Raw genomic sequence first — 26,107 nt, forward strand, 5'->3', positions numbered from 1 at the left:
ATTGGAATGACGGTATTTCCAAGTTTTGGAAATGTTGGAATGGATGATATTTTGTCCAGTGATGTTTATCTGGTGGACGACACCAGCGGGGTGTCATTGTGTATGTGGACCATTGCGTAATGGTACATAATGCATATGTTAAATGTTTTGTAACATTTACAGATGGTGACTCTCTCACTGGAACAAAACGGAAACATGGATAGAAAATATGTCATTGCAATTGCTGTGTGTGTGACTGTGATAGTCGTCATCGTCGCCTTCGTCGTTGTCGTCGTGGCTCTGTTAATCAGACGTCGAAGGAGGGTTGTTCGTAAGTACTGACTATATTTACTTGTTGTAGAACTTCTGTTGTATACCCACACCATGATAGTTCTAATTGCTGTTGTTTGTTTGTTTACTGTTTAACATCGCACTCAGCAATATTCCAGCTGTATAAGTCTGGACCAGACAATCGAGTGATTGATTTGCATGGGTTGCTGAAGACCGATTCTACTGCAAGTGAGTGAGTGAGTGAGTGAGTGCCTGAGTGAGTGAGTGAGTGAGTGAGTGAGTGAGTTGGATGTAACGCCGCTTTTAACAGTATTCCAGTGATATCACGGCGTGTCAACTAATTGTGGGAGGAAAGCCAAAAGTAATGCAGGTCTCTACCACTTCAGTGAAACTCACGAGCACGGGTATGGTGCTGACAAACCAAGAAACATAATCGGGGCGAACCGGGATCCGAACCCACAATCATGGGTTACTGGAGCGCCCAAGGGACGCAATTCTACCCCGGATCTTCACGGGTCTCTAATAACAGATAAACTGTTCGTGGGGGATATATTTACATGCATGTACAATCATTTCGACAAAAGCTTTTTCGTACATCATCTCTTGCTTGGAATGTTGATAATATTCTAATATTTCAATATTTATCACCAAGGAATCCTCCTATTTGTAACTATTCTGAAGTTGACGGTATTTTTCCAAGCCAGTAAGAAGGAATTCTTGAGATTATATGACTGATCATGACTCAGATATGTGTTTTGTGATTACTGTAGTTATGGTAAGAAACTCACAGAGTCCTGTTGTACGTTTGGTATCCATACATGAAATGAGAATGATGATTCTATTTACATATATTACTCATAAACTTACATAATCCTGTTGTACATTTGGTTTCCATACATGAAATGAGAATGATGATTCTATTTACATATATTGCTCATAAACTTACATAATCCTGTTGTACATTTGGTTTCCATACATGAAATGAGAATGATGATTCTATTTACATATAGTACTCATAAACTTACATAATCCTGTTGTACATTTGGTTTCCATACATGAAATGAGAATGATGATTCTATTTACATATATTACTCATAAACTTACATAATCCTGTTGTACATTTGGTATCCATACATGAAATGAGAATGATGATTCTATTTACATATATTACTCATAAACTTACATAATCCTGTTGTACATTTGGTTTCCATACATGAAATGAGAATGATGATTCTATTTACATATATTGCTCATAAACTTACATAATCCTGTTGTACATTTGGTTTCCATACATGAAATGAGAATGATGATTCTATTTACATATAGTACTCATAAACTTACATAATCCTGTTGTACATTTGGTTTCCATACATGAAATGAGAATGATGATTCTATTTACATATAGTACTCATAAACTTACATAATCCTGTTGTACATTTGGTTTCCATACATGAAATGAGAATGATGATTCTATTTACATATATTACTCATAAACTTACATAATCCTGTTGTACATTTGGTATCCATACATGAAATGAGAATGATGATTCTATTTACATATAGTACTCATAACCTTACATAATCCTATTGTACATTTGGTTTCCATACATGAAATGAGAATGATGATTCTATTTACATATAGTACTCATAAACTGACATAATCCTGTTGTACATTTGGTTTCCATACATGAAATGAGAATGATGATTCTATTTACATATATTACTCATAAACTTACATAATCCTGTTGTACATTTGGTATCCATAGATGAAATGAGAATGATGATTCTATTTACATATAGTACTCATAAACTGACATAATCCTGTTGTACATTTGGTATCCATACATGAAATGAGAATGATAATTCTATTTACATATAATACTCATAAACTTACATAATCCTGTTGTACATTTGGTTTCCATACATGAAATGAGAATGATGATTCTATTTACATATAATACTCATAAACTTACATATATCCTGTTGTTTGGTATCCATACAAGAAATGAGAATGATGATTCTATTTACATATAGTACTCATAAACTTACATAATCCTGTTGTACATTTGGTTTCCATACATGAAATGAGAATGATGATTCTATTTACATATAATACTCATAAACTTACATATATCCTGTTGTTTGGTATCCATACATGAAATGAGAATGATGATTCTATTTACATATAGTACTCATAAACTTACATAATCCTGTTGTACATTTGGTATCCATACATGAAATGAGAATGATGATTCTATTTACATATAGTACTCATAAACTTACATAATCCTGTTGTACATTTGGTATCCATACATGAAATGAGAATGATGCTTCTATTTACATATATTACTCATAAACTTACATAATCCTGTTGTACATTTGGTTTCCATACATGAAATGAGAATGATGATTCTATTTACATATAATACTCATAAACTTAGATATATCCTGTTGTTTGGTATCCATACATGAAATGAGAATGATGATTCTATTTACATATAGTACTCATAACCTTACATAATCCTGTTGTACATTTGGTATCCATACATGAAATGAGAATGATGATTCTATTTACATATAGTACTCATAAACTTACATAATCCTGCTGTACATTTGGTATCCATACATGAAATGAGAATGATGATTCTATTTACATATAGTACTCATAAACTTACATAATCCTGTTGTACATTTGGTTTCTATACATGAAATGAGAATGATGATTCTATTTACATATAGTACTTATAAACTTACATAATCCTGTTGTACATTTGGTATCCATACATGAAATGAGAATGATGATTCTATTTACATATAATACTCATAAACTTACATAATCCTATTGTACATTTGGTTTCCATACATGAAATGAGAATGATGATTCTATTTACATATATTACTCATAAACTTACATAATCCTGTTGTACATTTGGTATCAATACATGAAATGAGAATGATAATTCTATTTACATATATTACTCATAAACTTACATAATCTTGTTGTACATTTGGTTTCCATACATGAAATGAGAATGATGATTCTATTTACATATATTACTCATAAACTTACATAATCCTGCTGTACATTTGGTATCCATACATGAAATGAGAATGATGATTCTATTTACATATATTACTCATAAACTTACATAATCCTGTTGTACATTTGGTTTCCATACATGAAATGAGAATGATGATTCTATTTACATATATTACTCATAAACTTACATAATCCTGTTGTACATTTGGTTTCCATACATGAAATGAGAATGATGATTCTATTTACATATATTAGTCATAAACTTACATAATCCTGTTGTACATTTGGTATCCATACATGAAATGAGAATGATGATTCTATTTACACATATTACTCATAAACTTACATAATCCTGTTGTACATTTGGTTTCCATACATGAAATGAGAATGATGATTCTATTTACATATATTACTCATAAACTTACATAATCCTATTGTACATTTGGTATCCATAGATGAAATGAGAATGATGATTCTATTTACATATATTACTCATAAACTTACATAATCCTGTTGTACGTTTGGTTTCCATACATGAAATGAGAATGATGATTCTATTTACATATATTACTCATAAACTTAAATAATCCTGTTGTACATTTGGTATCCATACATGAAATGAGAATGATAATTCTATTTACATATAGTACTCATAAACTTACATAATCCTGTTGTACATTTGGTTTCCATACATGAAATGAGAATGATGATTCTATTTACATATAATACTCATAAACTTACATAATCCTGTTGTACATTTGGTATCCATACATGAAATGAGAATGATGATTCTATTTACATATATTACTCATAATGGCGTCAGTGTGGTTGATTATCTACTAGCGTCTTCATAATTATATCCATACATTACAATATGTTGGGTTGGTACAGCTGGCAATTCATTTCACTTCACAAACTGCACATTTAACAATGACACTGAGCTCATTACAAATAATGTCTCCCGAATGAAACTTCCGTCAATATATTTTCTCTCATGCACCTACACATATACATACAATGTAATCCATAGTAACGCTGTCAGTGCAATATATCACCTGACCAACATACACCAGGAAGCAGTTGAACGCACAGATAAGGGTTAATGTGGTATTTGTGCTAAACATTCAACCGCCCTGGTGGGAGCGAGATTTAGAACAGATAAACACGGAACAATATTCTACATTTAGGCCACTCAGAGATCATCTCTCTTTCTCTATCTCTCTCTCTCACTCTCTGTGTCTCTCTCTCTCTCCCTCCCTCTCTCTCTCCCTCTCTCTCTCTCTCCCTCCCTCTTTTTCTCTCTCTCTCCCTCCCTCCCTCTCTCTCTCCCCTCTCTCTCTCTCTCCCTCTCTCTCCCCTCTCTCTCCCTCTCTCTCTCCCCCTCTCTCTCTCTCTATCTCTCTCTCTCTCTGTGTGTGTGTGTCTCTCTCTGTGTCTCTCTCTCTCTTTGTTTTATGCTGACATTAGGAATAATATATCTGTAAGCCTTACACTTTTCACACGCAAATAAATCTCTTACAAAACAATAAGATGGATGTTATGTTTAACGCTGCCTTATATCTACATCAAGAAATTTTCTTTGATAGGCATTTAGAAGTTGGAGTACTAAGTAAGGATAAGATTTATGCATCAACAGCTTCTTTATTACAATCAAGAGCGACGCTTCGGTGTAGGTTCTAACATCAAACAAGTGATAACGGTGTTAGAACCTACATTAAAACGTCGCTCTTAATTGTAATAAAGAAGTTGTTCATCCATAAATCTTATCCTTACTTATTAAGTAAACTGTTGAAACTAGGAACTGCAACTATTTGCACTGATACATTTTCTACCAGGGCATTATGCTGAATAAAACGTATGTGTGTCTATCAGAACGACATAATGTAAGTACGTCTATCGCCGATATATTGCGCGGACGACGCGAATCTATGACTAAAAGTCAAATTGTTAAATCTTCAGCGTCAGACAAAATGGTAATCAATTTTCTCTTCACTTATTCCTTATGGCCAAACAGACCAGAACAGGCCAGCAATATTCTTCAGCTATGACGTCACTGGATTTACACTTAGTCACGTGACGTCATGGCACTGTATGACGTCATCATGGAATGTCGCTGCACACGCTATTATCAACTTCTTGAAAAAACATATAAAACAGAATGATAATTTCTCATAGATAAACTGTTTATCCATATGTGGTTGGTATGTTCTAAAACGTTAACCACTCCTTTCATGTAAAAATGTAAACACGTGAGTGATTTCCCTATAAGCCTATTTATAGTGTGAATGGTGGTTCTGAAGTTCGTCTAGCGCAAAAGAATGTACGCTAGCCTCTCTCCCTTTCGTTTAGAAAGTTCGCTATCTTAGAAAACGTTCCCGGACAAGCCGACATCCTTAAAAGAATCCTGCTTTCAATATTTATCAGACAATGATATGATTAACAAACCACTGACAGAACATTTTATTTATTTCAAATCACCAATTCTTACTCTAGGAAGACGACAGCGACAACCACGACCACAAAGCTCAGTTTCTGCTGAGGACACGCTGCAAGTTAATAAGTATGACCCAATTATTCTTCAGGATCCGCAGTAAATGGAATTTCTGAAATCTTCCCATCTTCCCAAGGCAAGGGCGTTAACTGACTATAGAGTCCAGTTTCCACCCTCGCCGAACTAGGCTGGAATTCCGAAGTTACATTTTGGCTGGACCAACGAGTCTATGCATAGTCCAATTAAAATCGCGAAACGAACTAGACATCCGGTTTGTAACAAGTGGATTTCAACGTGCGGTTCGGTCGACTGCACCATGCAAAGCATGGGTATCGAAGTAAAAAAAACATGATTTTTACAAATGTTTCCACTGAGAATTAAAATAACAGTTATATGAAACAAAATGTTTGCCAAATTCAGATAACCGAACTCATTACCTGTAATCAAAGACATAATTTGGATAGTTTAATGACTTAATAAAAATGTTACAGACAGTTTTGTCAAATTATGCATTTTTCTTTCAATTTATGCAATTTCGACCCCCTGAAAATCCCCACACACAATTGCAAGCTTACTACCCAATAAAAGGTGTGTACATATACCTCTTTTATGCAATAGAAAAAGGTTTAAGGTGTAAAGGAAAATGTGGGAACGAACATCTTGTTTTTCACCCCTGGCCAACTGACTATGACTCAGTGCCGCCGTAAGCCTGAACTGATGTAAATCTCAGACGTTCACCGTTTTGATGAAACCCATCAGTATTGACATGATGCTGAGAAACCCAGAAACATCATCAGGGCGAAACGGGATTCGAACACTCGATAAATGGTTTCTGGCACACCAAAGGGATGCACATCTGTACGACAAAAATATGGCGCAACGATGACACAACGAGACAGTATACATAAATAACATTTTAATGTGATGCTGTTGATTAATGATTTTTTTTCATCTGCAGACATAAGTCATTGGGTGAAAAAAAAATCCGGTCAGATCTACCTTCCTTGTCTCCAAGTGACGAGGTTTTGTTTCAGACAATACCAAGGTAGAGGTTAACGTGATAGATCGAATCAAACACCCTGAATAATTGTGAGAAAATACACATGTAGCTTTGTAAAACAACAGCGTACACATCTTGCGAATGCTCTGTTTCTCCAGGGGCTGCATATAATTACCGAATCAGCCGCGATGACATCGTGGAAAGATCAGGTGAGTCGTTATATCACACGGTAAGATTTCATCTGATCCTTTCACCCAGTTTAGATCTGGCCAGAAACTAATCTCAGAGTTCAGTCTATTCACTCAGTTCGGATCTCGCCAGAAGCTAATCTCAGAGTTAAGCCTGTTCACTCAGTTCGGATCTCGTCTAAAGTTATCCAATAAACTGAGACCTCCAAGTTGTTCACAAAGTTAAAATTGCGGCTGAAGCTGTAAAAACAGCTGCGCTCCCCACACGGAGTTTACATTCAAACGATGGAGATTACACAGCGAATACGCAACATCTTGGATAAGAACGTGTCCAGATTGTGCATGGTCCAGTCTCCATACAACAGGTCACTTCCGTTGCCGCCAAGATGTGTTTCTTGAAACAACGGTTAAACAATATTTCGGGCATTCAGTGTGAAATCTGAGCTAACAATACTAAGACATTACTAATATCTTGCAGGAAAAGACGACTTGGAGCTGAAAGGCATTCAAGGTGAAAAAGATAAAGGTAAACATGATATCTGGTTCTCAATGTTCATCAATGTTGTAGGGCTCTCCATGATAGTTCCTCACTGTTGTAGGGCTCTCAATGGTAGTTCATCAATTTTGTAGGGCTCTCAATGGTAGTTCAACAATGCTGTAGGGCTCTCCATGATAGTTCATCAATGTTGTAGGGCTCTTAATGGTTGTTCACCAATGTTGTAGGGCTCTCAATGGTAGTTCACCAATGCTGCAGGGCTCTCCATGATATTTCCTCACTGTTGTAGGGCTCTCAATGGTAGTTCACCAATGTTGTAGGGCTCTCCATGATAGTTCCTCACTGTTGTAGGGCTCTCAATGGTAGTTCACCAATGCTGTAGGGCTCTCCTTGATAGTTCCTCACTGTTGTAGGGCTCTCAATGGTAGTTCACCAATGTTGTAGGGCTCTCAATGATAGTTCCTCACTGTTGTAGGGCTCTAAATGGTAGTTCATCAATGTTGTAGGGCTCTCAATGGTAGTTCGCCAATGCTGTAGGGCTCTCCATGATAGTTCATCAATATTGTAGGGCTCTTAATGGTAGTTCACAAATGTTGTAGGGCTCTCAATGGTAGTTCACCAATGCTGTAGGGCTCTCCATGATAGTTCCTCACTGTTGTAGGGCTCTCAATGGTAGTTCACCAATGTTTTAGGGCTCTCCATGATAGTTCCTCACTGTTGTAGGGCTCTCAATGATAGTTCACCAATGATGTCGGGCTCTCCATGATAGTTCCTCACTGTTGTAGGGCTCTCAATGGTAGTTCACCAATGTTGTAGGGCTCTCAATGATAGTTCCTCACTGTTGTAGGGCTCTCAATGGTAGTTCATCAATGTTGTAGGGCTCTCAATGGTAGTTCACCAATGCTGTTGGGCTCTCCATGATAGTTCATCAATGTTGTAGGGCTCTTAATGGTAGTTCACCAATGTTGTAGGGCTCTCAATGGTAGTTCACCAATGCTGTAGGGCTCTCCATGATATTTCCTCACTGTTGTAGGGCTCTCAATGATAGTTCACCAATGATGTAGGGCTCTCCATGATAGTTCCTCACTGTTGTAGGGCTCTCAATGGTAGTTCACCAATGTTGTAGGGCTCTCAATGATAGTTCCTCACTGTTGTAGGGCTCTAAATGGTAGTTCATCAATGTTGTAGGGCTCTCAATGGTAGTTCGGAAATGCTGTAGGGCTCTCCATGATAGTTCATCAATATTGTAGGGCTCTTAATGGTAGTTCACAAATGTTGTAGGGCTCTCAATGGTAGTTCACCAATGCTGTAGGGCTCTCCATGATAGTTCCTCACTGTTGTAGGGCTCTCAGTGGTAGTTCACCAATGTTTTAGGGCTCTCCATGATAGTTCCTCACTGTTGTAGGGCTCTCAATGATAGTTCACCAATGATGTAGGGCTCTCCATGATAGTTCCTCACTGTTGTAGGGCTCTCAATGGTAGTTCACCAATGTTGTAGGGCTCTCAATGATAGTTCCTCACTGTTGTAGGGCTCTAAATGGTAGTTCATCAATGTTGTAGGGCTCTCAATGGTAGTTCGGAAATGCTGTAGGGCTCTCCATGATAGTTCATCAATATTGTAGGGCTCTTAATGGTAGTTCACAAATGTTGTAGGGCTCTCAATGGTAGTTCACCAATGCTGTAGGGCTCTCCATGATAGTTCCTCACTGTTGTAGGGCTCTCAGTGGTAGTTCACCAATGTTTTAGGGCTCTCCATGATAGTTCCTCACTGTTGTAGGGCTCTCAATGATAGTTCACCAATGATGTCGGGCTCTCCATGATAGTTCCTCACTGTTGTAGGGCTCTCAATGGTAGTTCACCAATGTTGTAGGGCTCTCAATGATAGTTCCTCACTGTTGTAGGGCTCTCAATGGTAGTTCATCAATGTTGTAGGGCTCTCAATGGTAGTTCACCAATGCTGTAGGGCTCTCCATGATAGTTCATCAATGTTGTAGGGCTCTTAATGGTAGTTCACCAATGTTGTAGGGCTCTCAATGGTAGTTCACCAATGCTGTAGGGCTCTCCATGATATTTCCTCACTGTTGTAGGGCTCTCAATGGTAGTTCATCAATGCTGTAGGGCTCTAAATGGTAGTTCATCAATGTTGTAGGGCTCTCAATGGTAGTTCATCAATGTTGTAGGCCTCACAATGGTAGATCCTAACTGTCGTAGGGCTCTCAATGAGAGTTCATCAATGTTGTAGGCCTCACAATGGTAGATCCTAACTGTCGTAGGGCTCTCAGTGATAGTTCATCAATGCTGTAGGGCTCTCAGTGATAGATCATCAATGTTGTAGGGCGCTCAATGATAGTTCACCACTGTTGTAGGGCTCTCAATGATAGTTCACCACTGTTGTAGGGCTCTCACTGGTAGTTCACCACTGTTGTAGGGCTCTCAGTGGTAGTTCACCAATGTTGTAGGGCTCTCAATGGTAGTTCACCAATGCTGTAGGGCTCTCCATGATAGTTCCTCACTGTTGTAGGGCTCTCAATGGTAGTTCACCAATGTTGTAGGGCTCTCCATGATAGTTCCTCACTGTTGTAGGGCTCTCAATGGTAGTTCACCAATGCTGTAGGGCTCTCCATGATAGTTCCTCACTGTTGTAGGGCTCTCAAAGGTAGTTCACCAATGTTTTAGGGCTCTCCATGATAGTTCCTCACTGTTGTAGGGCTCTCAATGGTAGTTCACCAATGCTGTAGGGCTCTCCATGATATTTCCTCACTGTTGTAGGGCTCTCAATGGTAGTTCACCAATGATGTAGGGCTCTCCATGATAGTTCCTCACTGTTGTAGGGCTCTCAATGGTAGTTCACCAATGTTGTAGGGCTCTCAATGATAGTTCCTCACTGTTGTAGGGCTCTAAATGGTAGTTCATCAATGTTGTAGGGCTCTCAATGGTAGTTCGCCAATGCTGTAGGGCTCTCCATGATAGTTCATCAATATTGTAGGGCTCTTAATGGTAGTTCACAAATGTTGTAGGGCTCTCAATGGTAGTTCACCAATGCTGTAGGGCTCTCCATGATAGTTCCTCACTGTTGTAGGGCTCTCAAAGGTAGTTCACCAATGTTTTAGGGCTCTCCATGATAGTTCCTCACTGTTGTAGGGCTCTCAATGATAGTTCACCAATGATGTCGGGCTCTCCATGATAGTTCCTCACTGTTGTAGGGCTCTCAATGGTAGTTCACCAATGTTGTAGGGCTCTCAATGATAGTTCCTCACTGTTGTAGGGCTCTCAATGGTAGTTCATCAATGTTGTAGGGCTCTCAATGGTAGTTCACCAATGCTGTTGGGCTCTCCATGATAGTTCATCAATGTTGTAGGGCTCTTAATGGTAGTTCACCAATGTTGTAGGGCTCTCAATGGTAGTTCACCAATGCTGTAGGGCTCTCCATGATATTTCCTCACTGTTGTAGGGCTCTCAATGGTAGTTCACCAATGTTGTAGGACTCTCCATGACAGATCACCACTGTTGTAGGGCTCTCACAGGTAGTTCATCAATGCTGTAGGGCTCTCAATGGTAGTTCATCAATGTTGTAGGGCTCTCAATGGTAGTTCATCAATGTTGTAGGCCTCACAATGGTAGATCCTAACTGTCGTAGGGCTCTCAATGAGAGTTCATCAATGTTGTAGGCCTCACAATGGTAGATCCTAACTGTCGTAGGGCTCTCAGTGATAGTTCATCAATGTTGTAGGGCGCTCAATGATAGTTCACCACTGTTGTAGGGCTCTCAATGATAGTTCACCACTGTTGTAGGGCTCTCACTGGTAGTTCACCACTGTTGTAGGGCTCTCAGTGGTAGTTCACCAATGTTGTAGGGCTCTCAATGGTAGTTCACCAATGCTGTAGGGCTCTCCATGATAGTTCCTCACTGTTGTAGGGCTCTCAATGGTAGTTCACCAATGTTGTAGGGCTCTCCATGATAGTTCCTCACTGTTGTAGGGCTCTCAATGGTAGTTCACCAATGCTGTAGGGCTCTCCATGATAGTTCCTCACTGTTGTAGGGCTCTCAATGGTAGTTCACCAATGTTTTAGGGCTCTCCATGATAGTTCCTCACTGTTCTAGGGGTCTCAATTATAGTTCACCAATGATGTAGGGCTCTCCATGATAGTTCCTCACTGTTGTAGGGCTCTCAAAGGTAGTTCACCAATGCTGTAGGGCTCTCCATGATAGTTCCTCACTGTTGTAGGGCTCTCAATGGTAGTTCACCAATGTTGTAGGGCTCTCCATGATAGTTCCTCACTGTTGTAGGGCTCTCAATGGTAGTTCATCAATGCTGTAGGGCTCTAAATGGTAGTTCACCAATGCTGTAGGACTCTCCATGATAGATCACCACTGTTGTAGGGCTCTCATTGGTAGTTCATCAATGCTGTAGGGCTCTAAATGGTAGTCCATCAATGTTGTAGGGCTCTCAATGGTAGTTCATCAATGTTGTAGGCCTCACAATGGTAGATCCTAACTGTCGTACGGCTCTCAGTGATAGTTCATCAATGTTGTAGGCCTCACAATTGTAGATCCTAACTGTCGTAGGGCTCTCAGTGATAGTTCATCAATGTTGTAGGGCTCTCAGTGATAGATCATCAATGTTGTAGGGCTCTCAATGATAGTTCACCACTGTTGTAGGGCTCTCAATGATAGTTCACCACTGTTGTAGGGCTCTCACTGGTAGTTCACCACTGTTGTAGGGCTCTCACTGGTAGTTCACCAATGTTGTAGGGCGCTCAATGATAGTTCATCAATGTTGTAGGGCTCTCACTGGTAGTTCACCACTGTTGTAGGGCTCTCAGTGGTAGTTCACCAATGTTGTAGGGCGCTCAATGATAGTTCATCAATGTTGTAGGGCTCTCAATGATAGTTCCCCAATGTTGTAGGGCGCTCAATGGTAGTTCACCAATGTTGTAGGGCTCTCAGTGGTAGTTCACCAATGATGTAGGGCGCTCAATGATAGTTCATCAATGTTGTAGGGCTCTCAATGATAGTTCCCCAATGTTGTAGGGCGCTCAATGGTAGTTCACCAATGTTGTAGGGCTCTCAATGATAATTCCTCACTATGTTGGGTCCATTAACTGAACCTGCTACATTAAAATGACTGATCACTTCTCTCTGTTGTCAGCTATGTGCCCCCCGACGGCGCCAGCTGGTGGAGTCGCTCCCCCGCGTCTCGATCCCATATAACGCCGGGCCAAGCTCACCACAAGCATCTACTGCACAGCACCTGCACAATCAACTGTATCATGAACTGCATAGACGTCAGACATTGTCCCCACTATAGCAAGAACTGCACCAATGACACGTGTGTGTTGACAACTGCTTGGACGTGACAGTTCACATTGTATGTGTGCATATTACAACAGATCATGTTTTGAATAGGTGCGTGTGATGATTGATAAGTGTCGTGAAGTGACAACAGTGTCAGGCGTCAGCGAACTCGTCATGACCTTTGACAAATGAACCCGGATGTGACAGCATGAAGGCACCCGAAGCTCAGAGACCTTGAACGTGATATGATTTGACGACGACTGGTCCAGAGCACTGGCTTGGGAAATCCACACGTTGTTTGTGTATAGCGACAACAAAGTCAGAAGTCATTAACTCTCTCCAGGAACTTCTCCAATGGAGTTGGTTACCTGATGTGCAGCCACCAGGACCTCCAAGACAGCAGAGTTGGAATGTATATGATTTGACGGCAACTATACAGATCGGTTATTCGTCGAGGTTTCTAAGGTACATATATGCACACATATGCGGCGGCCATACAGTTTAAATCGATGTGCTATGTTTATGTTCAGTTGAAAATGATAATTGAATGTACAAGGAAAGGCGATCACACAACAGAGGATGTTACTGATGTATTGAACCTGTGTGGAGTTACAACAAAGAGTATTGCCGATGTACTACTGTGTGTGTTCAGCTACCACAAAGGATGTTATCGATGTGCTGTATATGTGTCGAGTTGCAACTAAGTTTGTTATCGATGTACGGTTTGCGTGTCGAGCGACCACAATGAATGTTATCGATGTACCGTGTGTGTGTCAAGTTGTAACAAAGAATGTTAACGATGTACGGTTTGCGTGTCGAGCTACCACAAAGAATGTATCGATGTACCGTGTGTGTGCAAAGTTGCAACAAAGAATGTGATCGAAGTACTCTACGTGTGACCAGTTTCGAAAAAGGATGTTGTCGATGTACTGTATGTGTGTCGAGTTTCGAGAAAGGATGTTGTCGATGTACTGTATGTGTGTCGAGTTTCGAGAAAGGATATTGTCAATGTACTGTATGTGTGTCAAGTTTCTAGAAAGGATGTTATCGATGAACTGTATGTGTGTCGAGTTTCGAGAAAGGATGTTATTGAAGTACTGTATGTGCGTCGAGTTTCAAGAAAGGATGTTGTCGATGTACTGCATGTGTGTCGAGTTTCAACAACGGATGTTATCGAAGTACTATGTGTGTTGAGTTTCAAGAAAGGATGTTTACGATGCACTGTATGTTTGTCAAGTTACACCAAAATATGTTTCCGATGTAGTTTGTGTGTCCAGTTACAAGAAAGGCTATTAACGATGTATTATGTGTGTGTGTGTGTGAGTGTGTTTGTGTGTGTGAGTGTGTTTGTGTGTGTGAGTGTGTTGTGTGTGTGTGTGTGTGTGTGTGTGTGTGTGTGTGTGTGTGTGTGTGTGTGTGTGTGTGTGTGTGTGTGTGTGTGTGTGTGTGTGTGAGTGTATGTGTGTTTGTGTATATATGATGAGATATTATAAAAAAAATATATATAGATATGTGCTTGTTTGTTTGTTGTTTAGCGCGCATACACCAAAAAGCACTAAGCAGAGAACTTCTAGTACACAAAGACGAGAAGTCGCCTGTTCAGTACTGGTGCTCGTTTATGTATTTGTTACAATGTTCTAAAGTTCATTATAACGTCTAATAGTTCAATTGTTTATATTTGCTTTATGGCAGTTTGTGTTGACGACAACTGTTTTGTTTTGTTTCTAAAAGGAAGGGTCGGGTTAACTATTGGTTGTCGTGTTGACTATGCGTAGTGTGGACTGTCTGAAACGTATGGCAGACAGATACTGCAACATTCCTGTTCGCATGCACACATTGTCCGGAATACACTTTGTCTGATTTTAAGAGGCGACTTAATAGATCGGGCGGTCTGAGTTGATGGCGTGTCATACTCCGAATTTGATTGTGATTTTTCACCTTTCTTGTATTGTGTTTTGTTTTTATTTTTTTCCCAAATTTATCTCTGGCGTCTTGATAAAGATTGTCCTGAAGAACACAATTTTAAGCAAAGTACTATAAACAAGACACCTTTCCTTGTTTTATTAATTTTAATTTGAAACCGTTTTTACTTTGATGGTGTGTTTTTTTACCACAGATTTGATAATAAAATGACAGTAACAAAAAACACAAGGGATCATCAGAAAGACCATCGACAGCAGATGGGTCTGAAGAGATGGAAAACTCCAAATCTTCGAGGCCAGCATCAGGGATTTTATTTTTTGGGAGCCCATGAGTGGGTCATCGGTGACAACTGCATCAGGGACATTAGGGAGAACAATGCGAACGTCCATTTGCAATTTCGGGTCTGCTACTATTGGAACTTGGGATTCGTGCAAAGGTGCCTGACGACCATTGGCAGTTAGCTCACCAGTCTCAAGGCGCATATACAACTTTAGTCTCTAGCACCCTATGCGGCTCGTAAGAGGTGACTTGATAGATCGGGTGGTCTGGGTTGATGGCGTGTCATACTCCGACGGTGTTGACGGCACCTCATAATATCAATCACTTGATTATTTGGTCCAGACACGGTTATTTACAGATCGCCGTCATATATCTGACTGATTGAATGAGATCACTCGAAAGTATCCGTGTTTATAATTACTCTGCAAAAAAAACGCAAAAGTTTTATATTTTATGCATCATATAAAAATCAACAGATTGTAATCGATTGTTCAAAATTGGCACATATCATTGTCATTGACCCATGTTCCATATAGCAGAAATGGAACAGTAGATGTTCAAGGTCATCTGTTCTACATATCGTGTATGGCCACCATGAGTCCAAACTGACTGGCATCGTCGTCCCATGGAAGAAATCAGTTACCGAATTGTGCCCTGGGGAACCGTTCACCCATTCTACCTGCAGTGCTTGTGCCAACTGTTGGATGGTCTGTGAGTGATGCTGACGTGCTCCCAGTCGTTAATCCAGTACATCTCATAAATGTTCGACTGGGTTTAAATCTGGAGACCTGGAGGGCCTTGACAGGATCTGGATGTTGGCATTCCTATGGAAGGCTGTTGTCAGTCTTGTTGACTGCGGTGAGTTCAGGCGTTGTCTTGTTTGAAAATGACGTGTGGTCGAAGAATCTCATCCGTGTAACGCTGTGCCGTTAAGTTCCCAGGAACTTGCACCAAGTCTGTTCTACCAGTGCAGGAGATGGCTGCCCACATCGGCACACTTCCACCACCAAATTTGTCCACTTCCTGTATGCAGTTTCGTGTATAACGTTCCCCGTGTAAACACGACGCCTACCGTCCACACGGCGAAGCATAAAACGTGATTCATCACTGAACTAAACTTGTTTCCATCGCACCTTGACGTCGCAGTCGATGATGCAGCTCCATCAAAATGACACCCGAACTGGTCATCTAGCGCGAATACCTTCAGCGCGTAAACGGTTCCTCGGTCTGGGCTGATATCTTACGCATCCCAACGATTTTATTACCAAACGAGTTACGTTGAACGTGCATATCATATTGGTGTGTTTCGGCACCAGGCTCTCACGTGGTTGCGTTTTTCCATCTTTTCACCAAATGTCTGCAGTACCTCATTCCACAAAAATTTCCACACAAATCAATCCCAATCCATGCAGAAATGTACAAATTCATTTTTGATATAATTTTGTATGGATGTCGGCAACACTCTGACAGAATTTATGATTTTTTTTTTACTTTTGCGTTTCTTTTATTGCAGAGTATATGAACTGTATTTTTTACCTCACCGGAGAAACAAAATGCAAACAGAACACGTTGTATTCATATGTTAAATGCACAGCTTTTAATGAATATTTGTGATATGATCCTCATAAAACTGTATCTGTGTGTTTGTACGAACTTGAAGAAGGTATTTTGTAACACGGTTTCTATTAGGTCCCCAGCACTCTATTGTTTTTTTTGAGTGAGTCGACTAAATGTGGGTCGGATGGACTGGACTGGACTGGTCGATTGCGTGTGTTGATACCCGACGGCGTTGGACGTTGCTCATGATATCAATCACTGGTTTGTCTTGACTTGATGTAATAACAGTCCATCGTGATACAGAAGGAAATTTGCTGATTATGTATACACAAAAAACACTCATTTTTGAAATTGTATAAGCTGAATTTGTACAGACCTATGTGGGATACACCAATTATATACTACAAAACCACCTTGGCACATCCCTTTTTGTAACTCAACAACAACCTTTGGTGTATTGTAGCCTTTCCTCTTGTATCCCATTATCATCTACATTAACGGTTTATTCTATATGGGCACTACGCATGTATACATCAATTACGTCAACCTAAAAGGAAGACCTGCATATAGTCAAACACACGATATACATTGTTGAAGTCAAATCTTAAGGCACTGTAGCGTGTCGATTCCCAATTTCTGACGTCTGTGCACTTCCTGATGTAGTTGATGATGCAGGTGCTGTTCAGTAGATGCTGGTTGTGAGATTGTCCTGGCGTTATATGGGATCGAGACGCGGGGGAGTGGCTCCACCAACTGGAGGTGTCGGGGGACACATAGCTGACAACAGAGAAGGACAATCAGTCATTTAAATGTAGCAGGTTTAATTAATGGACCCAACATCATAATACGGGATAGGAAGGCACAGCTTCAAAACATATAAACCGAACGGACTTACTTTAAACAGTAAATAAATCTCTTCAGGACAGCTAGCAGGTTCAGCCCACAATTTATGGCGGCAAACCCGAGGCAAATACATAATGCTGGGCAAAAGAAAGTACAGTAAAATACGTTTGTAAAAGAACACGCCTATAACGAACTGACGGATATAGTGAATATATTTTTGTCCCGGATATTTGCTGTTTATACTGCTGGATATATGCTGGCCTTAAACTACGGTTATAAGAACTCAAATTCGTGGTCCCTCTGAGTTAGTCATAATCGTAGTTTACAAAATACAATTGGAAATTTGATTTGACCAAACAAAATAACGTCATCAAAATTTTACTGCCATGGAAACAGTCGTCAAAACACTGCAAAAGTTGTTTTGGTAGATGCATGTGCAGCAGTGAAAATAGCTACACACTTTTTAACGGGTACCCATATAAATACATCAGTAGTTCTGGTATCCCTGGTGTCCGGAAGTTGTTCTACGCATCCGTGCGGTGGTGGCGGAGGTGGTGGCGGAGGAGGAGGAGGTTGGTTTTTTTGGTTTTGGTTGGTAGGTAAAGCAATGATGAAAGCGTTCTTTCGGGAGAGTGGGGTGGCCCTGAAAAGGGCCTTTGGAAACCAACTGGAAACACACTGGACAAGGCTTTACCTACCAACCACAACCAAAAAAAACCCCTCCTCCTCCCCCTCCTCCCTCCTCCGCCACCATCGCAACAACCACCGCCGCCGCCACTGCCGCCTCCGTCACCACCACCACCACCGCCGCCGCTGCCACCACGACCTCCACCACCACCGCCGTCGCCACTTTTTTTCGCTTTTTTAAAATGAAACAGGGTTAAGGTGCTTACTTGTCTGCATTAAGAGGGTTTAACATTTTTATGTAGTTTGCCAACATTCTATATTATTTAACCAAATCCGCGTTAGATTTTATACCACGAGCCGGGGGCAATGTCAATATTATGTCATAAAACCTGACGCAGGACGATAAAAACACATAGGACCCCTCTTGATCCTGCGGCAACGAATGTATCTTACCGACATGTTTTACATGATATTCTAACCGAATTAAAACAAATTCATAATTGATAGAAAACAGCTGATATTAACTTGTGCCGTATTGACATTGACGCGAAAAAAGCATGCGGCTTTTTGCTTCTAAGCAGGGTATGAGGGATTTCTCCAGCTGAGAAATTAATTTCCCTCCAAGGCGGGATACACATTTTAACAAGATCACGTGGACCAATCAGATCTCATCATTCTGACATGGAGGTATGATAAATTATGTTACCTGTGATTGCCTCCCCTGTCGGGCTGTTGGTCACGTCTTTCAGCTCCAAGTCGTCTTTTCCTGTAACAGAAAGGTGGTGTGTTATTATACGGTGTTCATCGTAATGACTAATGGCCTGTAAAGAGTGTCGTAGCCCTTTTGTTAATAATTATGCTCCACTATGCAAGCTATCAAGAAACCTACGGCCGCAATGAAGGTTGCCGTTTTATCGTCAAAGCTTTAACGCCGGGAGTATTCTGAAAATAAATTATAGGTTAAGAAAAGTATAGTGATTTAAGAGAGGAACCTGGAGTTTTTCCAAATAAAGTTAAATAAAACTGTGATAAAATAACTGGTACTAAAACATAGGCGAGATCCAAACTATGTGAAGTGCTTCATATGACATCTAAACTGTGATATTACCACATACCTGATCTTTCCACGATGTCATCGCGGCTGATTCGATAATTCTTTGCTGCCCCTGGACAAAAACAGAGCATTCGCACAATGTACAGCTTATTACAATCAGCAGAGCTTCACACAATATCAATCAATATTATCACGTTGTTTTCTTACTATTTCTCAAGGGCGGTCGGGTAGCCTTATGGTTGAAGCTTTCGCTCGTCACGCCGAAGACCCGGGTCCGATTTCCAACATGGGTACAATGTGTGAAGCCCATTTCTGGTGTCCCCCGCCGTGATATTGCTGGAATATTGCTAATAGCGGCGTAAAATCAAACTCACTCGCTCGCTCGCTCACTCACTCACTCACTCACTCACTCACTCACTCACTCACTCACTCACTCACTCACTCACTCACTCACTCACTCACTCACTCACTCTTACTGATTTTTGTCTGAACGCAGTCACGTGAAGGAACTGAAGGTAGTTCTGGCATGACGGGCAAAGCTTCACTCAATGAGTCTTTCCATTATGTTTGCAAATGAAAATATTTGTTAACCACAAAAAAAACAAAAGACATATTAATTCATACTTACTAACTTGAAGGGTACCCTCAACAGAAACTGAGCTCTGTGGTCGTGGTCGTTGTCTACCTGGAGAAAGAATTGGCTTGTTATATGACGTTGGTCAGTTGTTAATTCTATCATTGTCTGATACATATATAAAGTAGGAATCTTTCTTTAATGATGTCCTCTGGTCTGTATTCGGAATATGCTTTTCTTGAGACAGGTAATTATAAAATATAGATGATTAGATGTAACTTTCGAATTAAAAACTGAAGGGGTTAGTGTGCTTTCTGTTGCCCTAGACGAACTTTACAACCACCGTTCACACTTAACTATGGAGGCATAGAGGGAGATCACATGTGTTTTCCATAAATGTAGAATTTAGTGAGTGAGTTAGATTTTACGCCGCTTTTAGCACTATTCCAGCAATATCACGGCGGAGGACACCAGAAATAGGCTTTACGCATTGTACCCATGTGGGGAATCGAACTCGGGTCTTCGTCGTGACGAGCGAACGCTTTAACCACTTGGCCACTTGGCCACCCGACCGCCACTAAAGCAAAAGGAAGAGCTGTTAAGTGTGTCAGCAAGCGTGGTTTTACGCTGCTTTTCGCAATATTCCAGCAATATTCCAGCAATATCGCGGCGGGGGACACTACACATGAGCTTCACACATTGTACCCATGTGGGAAACGAACCCGGATTATCTTTGTGACGAGCGACGCTTTGACCACAGCCCAGGAATTTATATACTCTCATTGATAGTGAAAGTATAGGGAATATTTATAACTCCTGCCATTAAAGGTCAGTGTTGAAAAACATCATAGATCGGGGTTGTCTGGCTCCCTGCAACTTCTCAGTGGCACAGAGACAATTAACAATTACTTTGGCAGCTACTGATAGTAGTGACGAGTAACCGCGACGTAGGCCAAGCTCAGACACCTCAAGTTCGGAGTTGAGAGGTAGTTACTTTAAATAACTATTATTTAAAAGGGGTAACCAATAAGACATACAAATGTGAAACAAATAACAGAATATGTTTTTAATAAAGTGTGTTGAGAAAACAATTATTTCAGCGTTTTTTCTGCACTGTAACTATAACCTGTGAAACAAACAACTGAATAATTACTTCTTTGATAGGCATTTAGACGTTGGAGTTCTAAGTCAGGAAAAGAATTTTTGGATTAACAACTTCTTTTTTACAATAAAGAGCGACGTTTTGGTGTAGGTTCTAACACCGTTATCAAGCAAGTGCTAACGGTGTGAGAACCTACACCGAAACGTCGCTCTTAAGTGTAATAAAGAAGTTGTTCATCCATAAATTCTTATCCTTACTTAATTGAATAATTATACAATTTTGATTTCTACGAAACCTCTTAGTTGGGTCCATGCACATGATGCAATGGAGGTATGCAACAGGTTGCGATTAAATTATAACATCTTTGCAGGGTTATGTGATAACTTCTTCTTTTTTAAACAAAATGTATGTGTTTACAAGCGTTATTTTGAAGTAGTTAAGAACATGTGTATTTTGATTTGGACCTCTGTAATAATTGCTACTGTAGGATAGCGGAACCATGTACCTATGTGTAATGACAGTGTCAAAAAACGTTATAGAGCATTCTAAGTCATTGTATAATGGCGATTAACTTCCTGTGGGTAAAATTTGAGGTCGTCTCGCTGTAGAATCGATACCTTCGTATTTTAAATTGAAACCTCGTGCTAAAGTGTTCGGTGCCAAATTATAAATATTGATTCTAGGGTGACTACAAAGTCAAAGCACAGTAGGTTATCTTTTAGGGTTTAGTTTTGTGAGGTTGTGTGCTTTGGGTATACAATATAAGTCCTACAACCAGTACATATAGTCAGTACTTACGAACAACCCTCCTCCGACGTCTGATTAACAGAGCCACGACGACAACGACGATGACGATGATGACGACTATCACAGTCGCACATACAGCAATTGCTATGACATATTTTCTATCCATGGTTCCGTTGGTCCACTGCAGGAATCAACTTCTGCTAATAATACAATTAGTCTGCATGTTATTAAACAGTTAAGCATTTACGCAAATTCGACCTCCACACTGTACGCTCTCACTGACAAGCCCTTCTATTACGCAATGACACTTACCCCACAGAAGAACGTTCCCGCGTATTGAATGTTGCGTGGGAATGCACCGGTGTATGGTGTGCAAGGGGTTATTAAAAATTGCACCTTGGAGCACCTACCCGGGAGTAGCTGCAGCTAGTTCCTATGTGGGTAGGGACCCTACTTTACATTGTGAATGAATGCATGTGTTGAGGCTGTATTGAGGCTGTATTGAGGCTGCATTGAGGATCTATTGAGCTTCATCCGGCAGAATTGGAAGGGCACAAAGACACGGTTGGCACATTAAACTAAACAACTTTACAACGCATCCTTAAAATAGAAATCATTGCTCACTCATTACATAAAAGGTTTACACACACTCCTTCTTGGCTTTCCATTGATAAAAATACTCTGTCACTGCAAACACCTCACAAACTGTTCTGTACAGGTGCAGATGGCTGCAGTGGTGATTTCAGAGGGGGTTGTAAAGTGAACGGTTCCTGCCTAACGGAACATTTCTTCGGCTTCGTATGCTGCACGTTTTGTGAAGGTACGAGGCTAAATATAACCGTCTACTGAGGCCTCGGACGTTAACCTTGATCAAACAAAATGGAACGCGCGTCATTGGGGACCAAATGTTAAAATGATACAGTAAAATACTAGGGTGCGCTCCTTTTGCAAAAAATAAAATTTACTTCGCTCTTTATGCAGAGATAATGCTTGAGATTGAACAAAACCTGGGGACATGCCTTCTGAACCAGACAGACAGACAGTTTATTCAGTATTCAGGCAACAAGGCCCATAGTACAATGCAGATTGGATATTGACATCAACAGCTCTTTGTGAGAGGAAGGCATTGCGACCTTCAATGTTGACATTTCAGAATTGCATCATCCAACATTATGACGACATGTGCCACTTTCGCGATCATAACAGAATGCATGGCTTATTAAATAGGGTTTTTGGTGGAGTGTTTCCTTCATGTTTTGACTACTTGTCATCGTGCATGGATGGTGTGGATCAGTCCTCTTGTTTTTTTTCACTGTTTTTCAATTTTTCACTGTTGTTTCTGTTCAGGTCAGATATGGTTAGAGTTTCACTGACTACGGCGGTAAAAAACATTCACTCACTTAATCACCTTTATATTAGGACTCATCTAGCGACACATTTTATTTTTCACCAGATTTAGTTAAATTAGCGGATTAGAGTGTTCTTTCGGAAAGGAGATAAATTGGACAGTCCTGAATCTTGAACTGAGTCTTGGTTTCTCTTGATAAGTTCATTACTGAAACAGTTGAACAGTTTAGATACAAAACACAAGTCCTATATCCCCAACTGACCAATATCACAGACGTCAGAAATCTTTGTTCAGCACATTAAACATGCAAAATAATCATGATGACCACGTGTTTGTAAATTACACCCACATATAAGATGTTCCCTCTTATCAAGACACTTACGGCATGTGAAGCATGACATATGTGCACGTAATTATTTTGGAATTTTACCAACACTCATCAAGGGCCCGGTTCTGTAGTTCCGCGGCCCTTAAGAAGGATGATAAACAGGACTATGCAATACGAGCTCAACCCGCAACAAGGAAGTAAAATGGTGACATTACATCGTCTCACAGCGGGATTGATCAATAGAGGCGTGCGGGTTATTTGGAAATCTCTACACGCTGGTTGTAGTCATGTGTACACAATCGGTGTATTTTACGCTAGGCCACCCAATGTATGCATATCAATGTCTTCACTCCACAAAGATGAAACTGGGTAGGTCACGTCGATTTAAGTGACGGCGTGTTCTGTTTTGCATTAGGGAGTCATCCTGTGCCGCCTCATAAACGCACCTTTCCTACTATAGCATGTCGCCCATCCCACCTTCCCAACTACAGCTTGTCGCTCGTCCCGCCTTTAACACATAACAAGTCACATCTTTGAATGTGTCGTCTATACCATATCACTACATCCTGAACATAAACTCGTTATCCTGTCCTATTCAACCTGCGGCACATCACACACTTACCTGCCGTGTGTTTTCCTCTATATCCTGTCAACGACAACAGAATATTCCTTTAAACAACATCAGACCATTTCCATAGACAATAGCGGAATATCCATAAAGAAGCCACAAGTGTTTCACTGCTCACTGTTGGCAACAAAACTGTATACTTTTCGACAGCACAAGCAGCAACCACTTTGGCAACAACACTTTATCCCTTCTGACAACAGCAGGGTATCCCTTATCAGTGTGTTAGACACAAACAGTCTCTTCACTATCTCTCAGTTACGTTCGGTTCTGCATCAGAGACGACGTGGCCTTCTCGCACACAATAGGTAGTATATGTAATGCAAGTATTTGTGAGATACACTAAAATCACGACACCTTTGTAGCATGTCGCCTGTTAACTTTCCTCTCTATAGGACGTGGACCGTCTAACTTTCCCCTCTATAAGACGTGGACCGTCTGACTTTCCCCTCTATAGGACGTGTACCGTCTGACTTTCCCCTCTTTAGGACGTGGACCGTCTGACTTTCCTCTCTATAGGACGTGGACCGTCTGACTTTCCCTTCTATAGGACGTGGGGCATCTGACTTTCCTCTCTATAGGACGTGGACCATCTGACTTTCCTCTCCATAGGACGTGGACCGTCTGACTTTCTCCTCTATAGGAAGTGGATCGTCTGACATTCCCCTCTATAGGACGTGGACCGCCTGACTTCCCCCTCAATAGGATGTGGACCGTCGGACTTTTTCCTCTATCAGAAGTAATGTGACAAGTTATGCGCCATCACTGACCCTGTGAATGGAAGCGTGAGCAGTCTCCTTAATAACGTTAGTGATTAATAGAGCGAAACACCATTAACAGACATTCACTAGCCCGAAATCTCTGTGGGAAAATATACCTACAATAATGCACACTTCTAGCATACTGCGTCCCGGTTGAACAGTCTCAGCCTACCTCAGTATCCAGTAGCTTGCTGACATTTCCTCTGATCGCCGTGCCGTAATGGGGAGGTTTGACACTACCATGCTCAGAACCCGTCGACACCAGACGGCAGCCTTTCAGTCAGAGCCTCGATTTGAACAAGAGTGAGCGAGCGAGATTTGGCCAGCGCCGCTTTGAACAGTTTTACAGTTATATCAGGCAGGTCAACTTGGTGACAAACATAGAAACATAATCGGGGCGACCCGGGACTTAACCCATGATCATATGTCTATTGATTGCTATGATCTATGCCGAGTTGGAGTCAGATTACACACTGTCCCATTCGTTCTCAAATTCAACCACACATTGAAGAATGATGCAATGGGGTATACAAACAAACACAACACCGTGAACACTTACTTACTGTGTTGTATGATGGAGAAATGTGTGGACGAAACCAGAGTCAAGACCCTCTACAACGAAGCTGGAAAAACCTGTGCTTAATATAACCGTTTATAAGCTGGCCTGAGACCACAGTTACCAGTTGCGTTTTAAGTGACAAGTGGCAGGTTGGTCAGCATGCAACAGGAGAACAGCCTCCGACTGATAATAATTATGGTTGGCTGCCATGTCACTGTAGATGGCAAAGAAGGAAATTAATTGTGGTCTGAGGCCTGATATGGTGCGGCTTTTGCACATGTTTGATTCATTATAGCTCTATACTATACTATGTAATAAATTGACTTGAAACTTGGCATGTATATTCACCGTAAGTGTTGAAATCTTTGTACATGTGTTTTCAGGTTGTAATACGTTTTATATATTTTTTAATGATTTGGTTTACTTTTTCGAACGTGCAGTTTTAAGCATATTGTTGAAATAAATGAATGCAAGCATCATAATAAGTCATATGAGTTCCAATATGTTAGAATCATGTATCCCTACACCTGTTGTGCCTCGTATGAGCTTGGACAATATCTATATGGCCAACATTGAAAAGCCAAAAGTGGCCAACATTGCACGTGTCAAAACGGCACATGTCAAATCTGGTCTAGGGCATGTTTCAGGTCTTGCTTGCTGGCCGCAGTAGGCTGCAACAGCCTCACAGAGGTAGAGATGCCCTCACAGTCAGGAGTCGACAGCCCATTGCCATCAAACCTAGACTTGGTAACCAGTGAGAAGTCTTCAGCACTCATCCTACTGACAGTCCTGGGTATCTGGGGTGGAGAGGCACTTTCTGTCTCTTCAGATTCAAGGGTGAGACCTTTGTTCCAGGGAATGTGGCCCTTGCTGAACTGTGACTTGATTCTCTTGTGATCGCCTTTCATCGTGATTGTCTCGGACAGATCTAATGAGCTCTGAGCACAATATGTACTTATATACCCCATCACTGTGTAATGTCACTGGCAATGACAAGCA

General features: G+C 40.7%; 2 protein-coding genes across 8 annotated transcripts; one reads left to right on the forward strand and one right to left on the reverse strand.

The window, feature by feature from the left end:
* The first annotated feature begins 171 nt into the window (after window positions 1-171).
* Window positions 172-14,135, forward strand: LOC125374180. The gene is made up of 5 exons (XM_048385038.1): window positions 172-310; window positions 5,804-5,866; window positions 6,960-7,010; window positions 7,468-7,515; window positions 12,636-14,135. Exons 1-5 carry the CDS (start codon window positions 196-198, stop codon window positions 12,695-12,697), a joined length of 339 nt encoding a protein of 112 aa, XP_048240995.1. The 5' UTR covers window positions 172-195; the 3' UTR covers window positions 12,698-14,135.
* Window positions 14,136-16,879: 2,744 nt separating this feature from the next.
* Window positions 16,880-25,229, reverse strand: LOC125374177. Of its 7 annotated transcripts, none has more exons than XM_048385020.1 (6): window positions 25,109-25,229; window positions 21,539-21,684; window positions 19,693-19,749; window positions 19,126-19,176; window positions 18,717-18,776; window positions 16,880-17,317 (listed from the first exon to the last, which is right to left on the reverse strand). In XM_048385020.1, the coding sequence occupies exons 2-6, from the start codon at window positions 21,651-21,653 to the stop codon at window positions 17,256-17,258; spliced, it is 345 nt and encodes a 114-aa protein (XP_048240977.1). In that variant the 5' UTR covers window positions 21,654-21,684; window positions 25,109-25,229; the 3' UTR covers window positions 16,880-17,255. The 7 variants fall into 7 exon arrangements, with proteins under 7 accessions (XP_048240977.1, XP_048240978.1, XP_048240981.1 ...); XM_048385021.1 differs by having other exon boundaries at window positions 25,113-25,193; XM_048385024.1 differs by lacking the exon at window positions 25,109-25,229 and adding an exon at window positions 24,722-24,828.
* Between the last annotated feature and the right edge of the window lie 878 nt (window positions 25,230-26,107).

This window comes from Haliotis rufescens, unplaced genomic scaffold (assembly GCF_023055435.1).
Source record: "Haliotis rufescens isolate VD_foot unplaced genomic scaffold, xgHalRufe1.0.p SCAF_53, whole genome shotgun sequence".
In the NCBI taxonomy this organism is placed as follows: domain Eukaryota; kingdom Metazoa; phylum Mollusca; class Gastropoda; order Lepetellida; family Haliotidae; genus Haliotis; species Haliotis rufescens.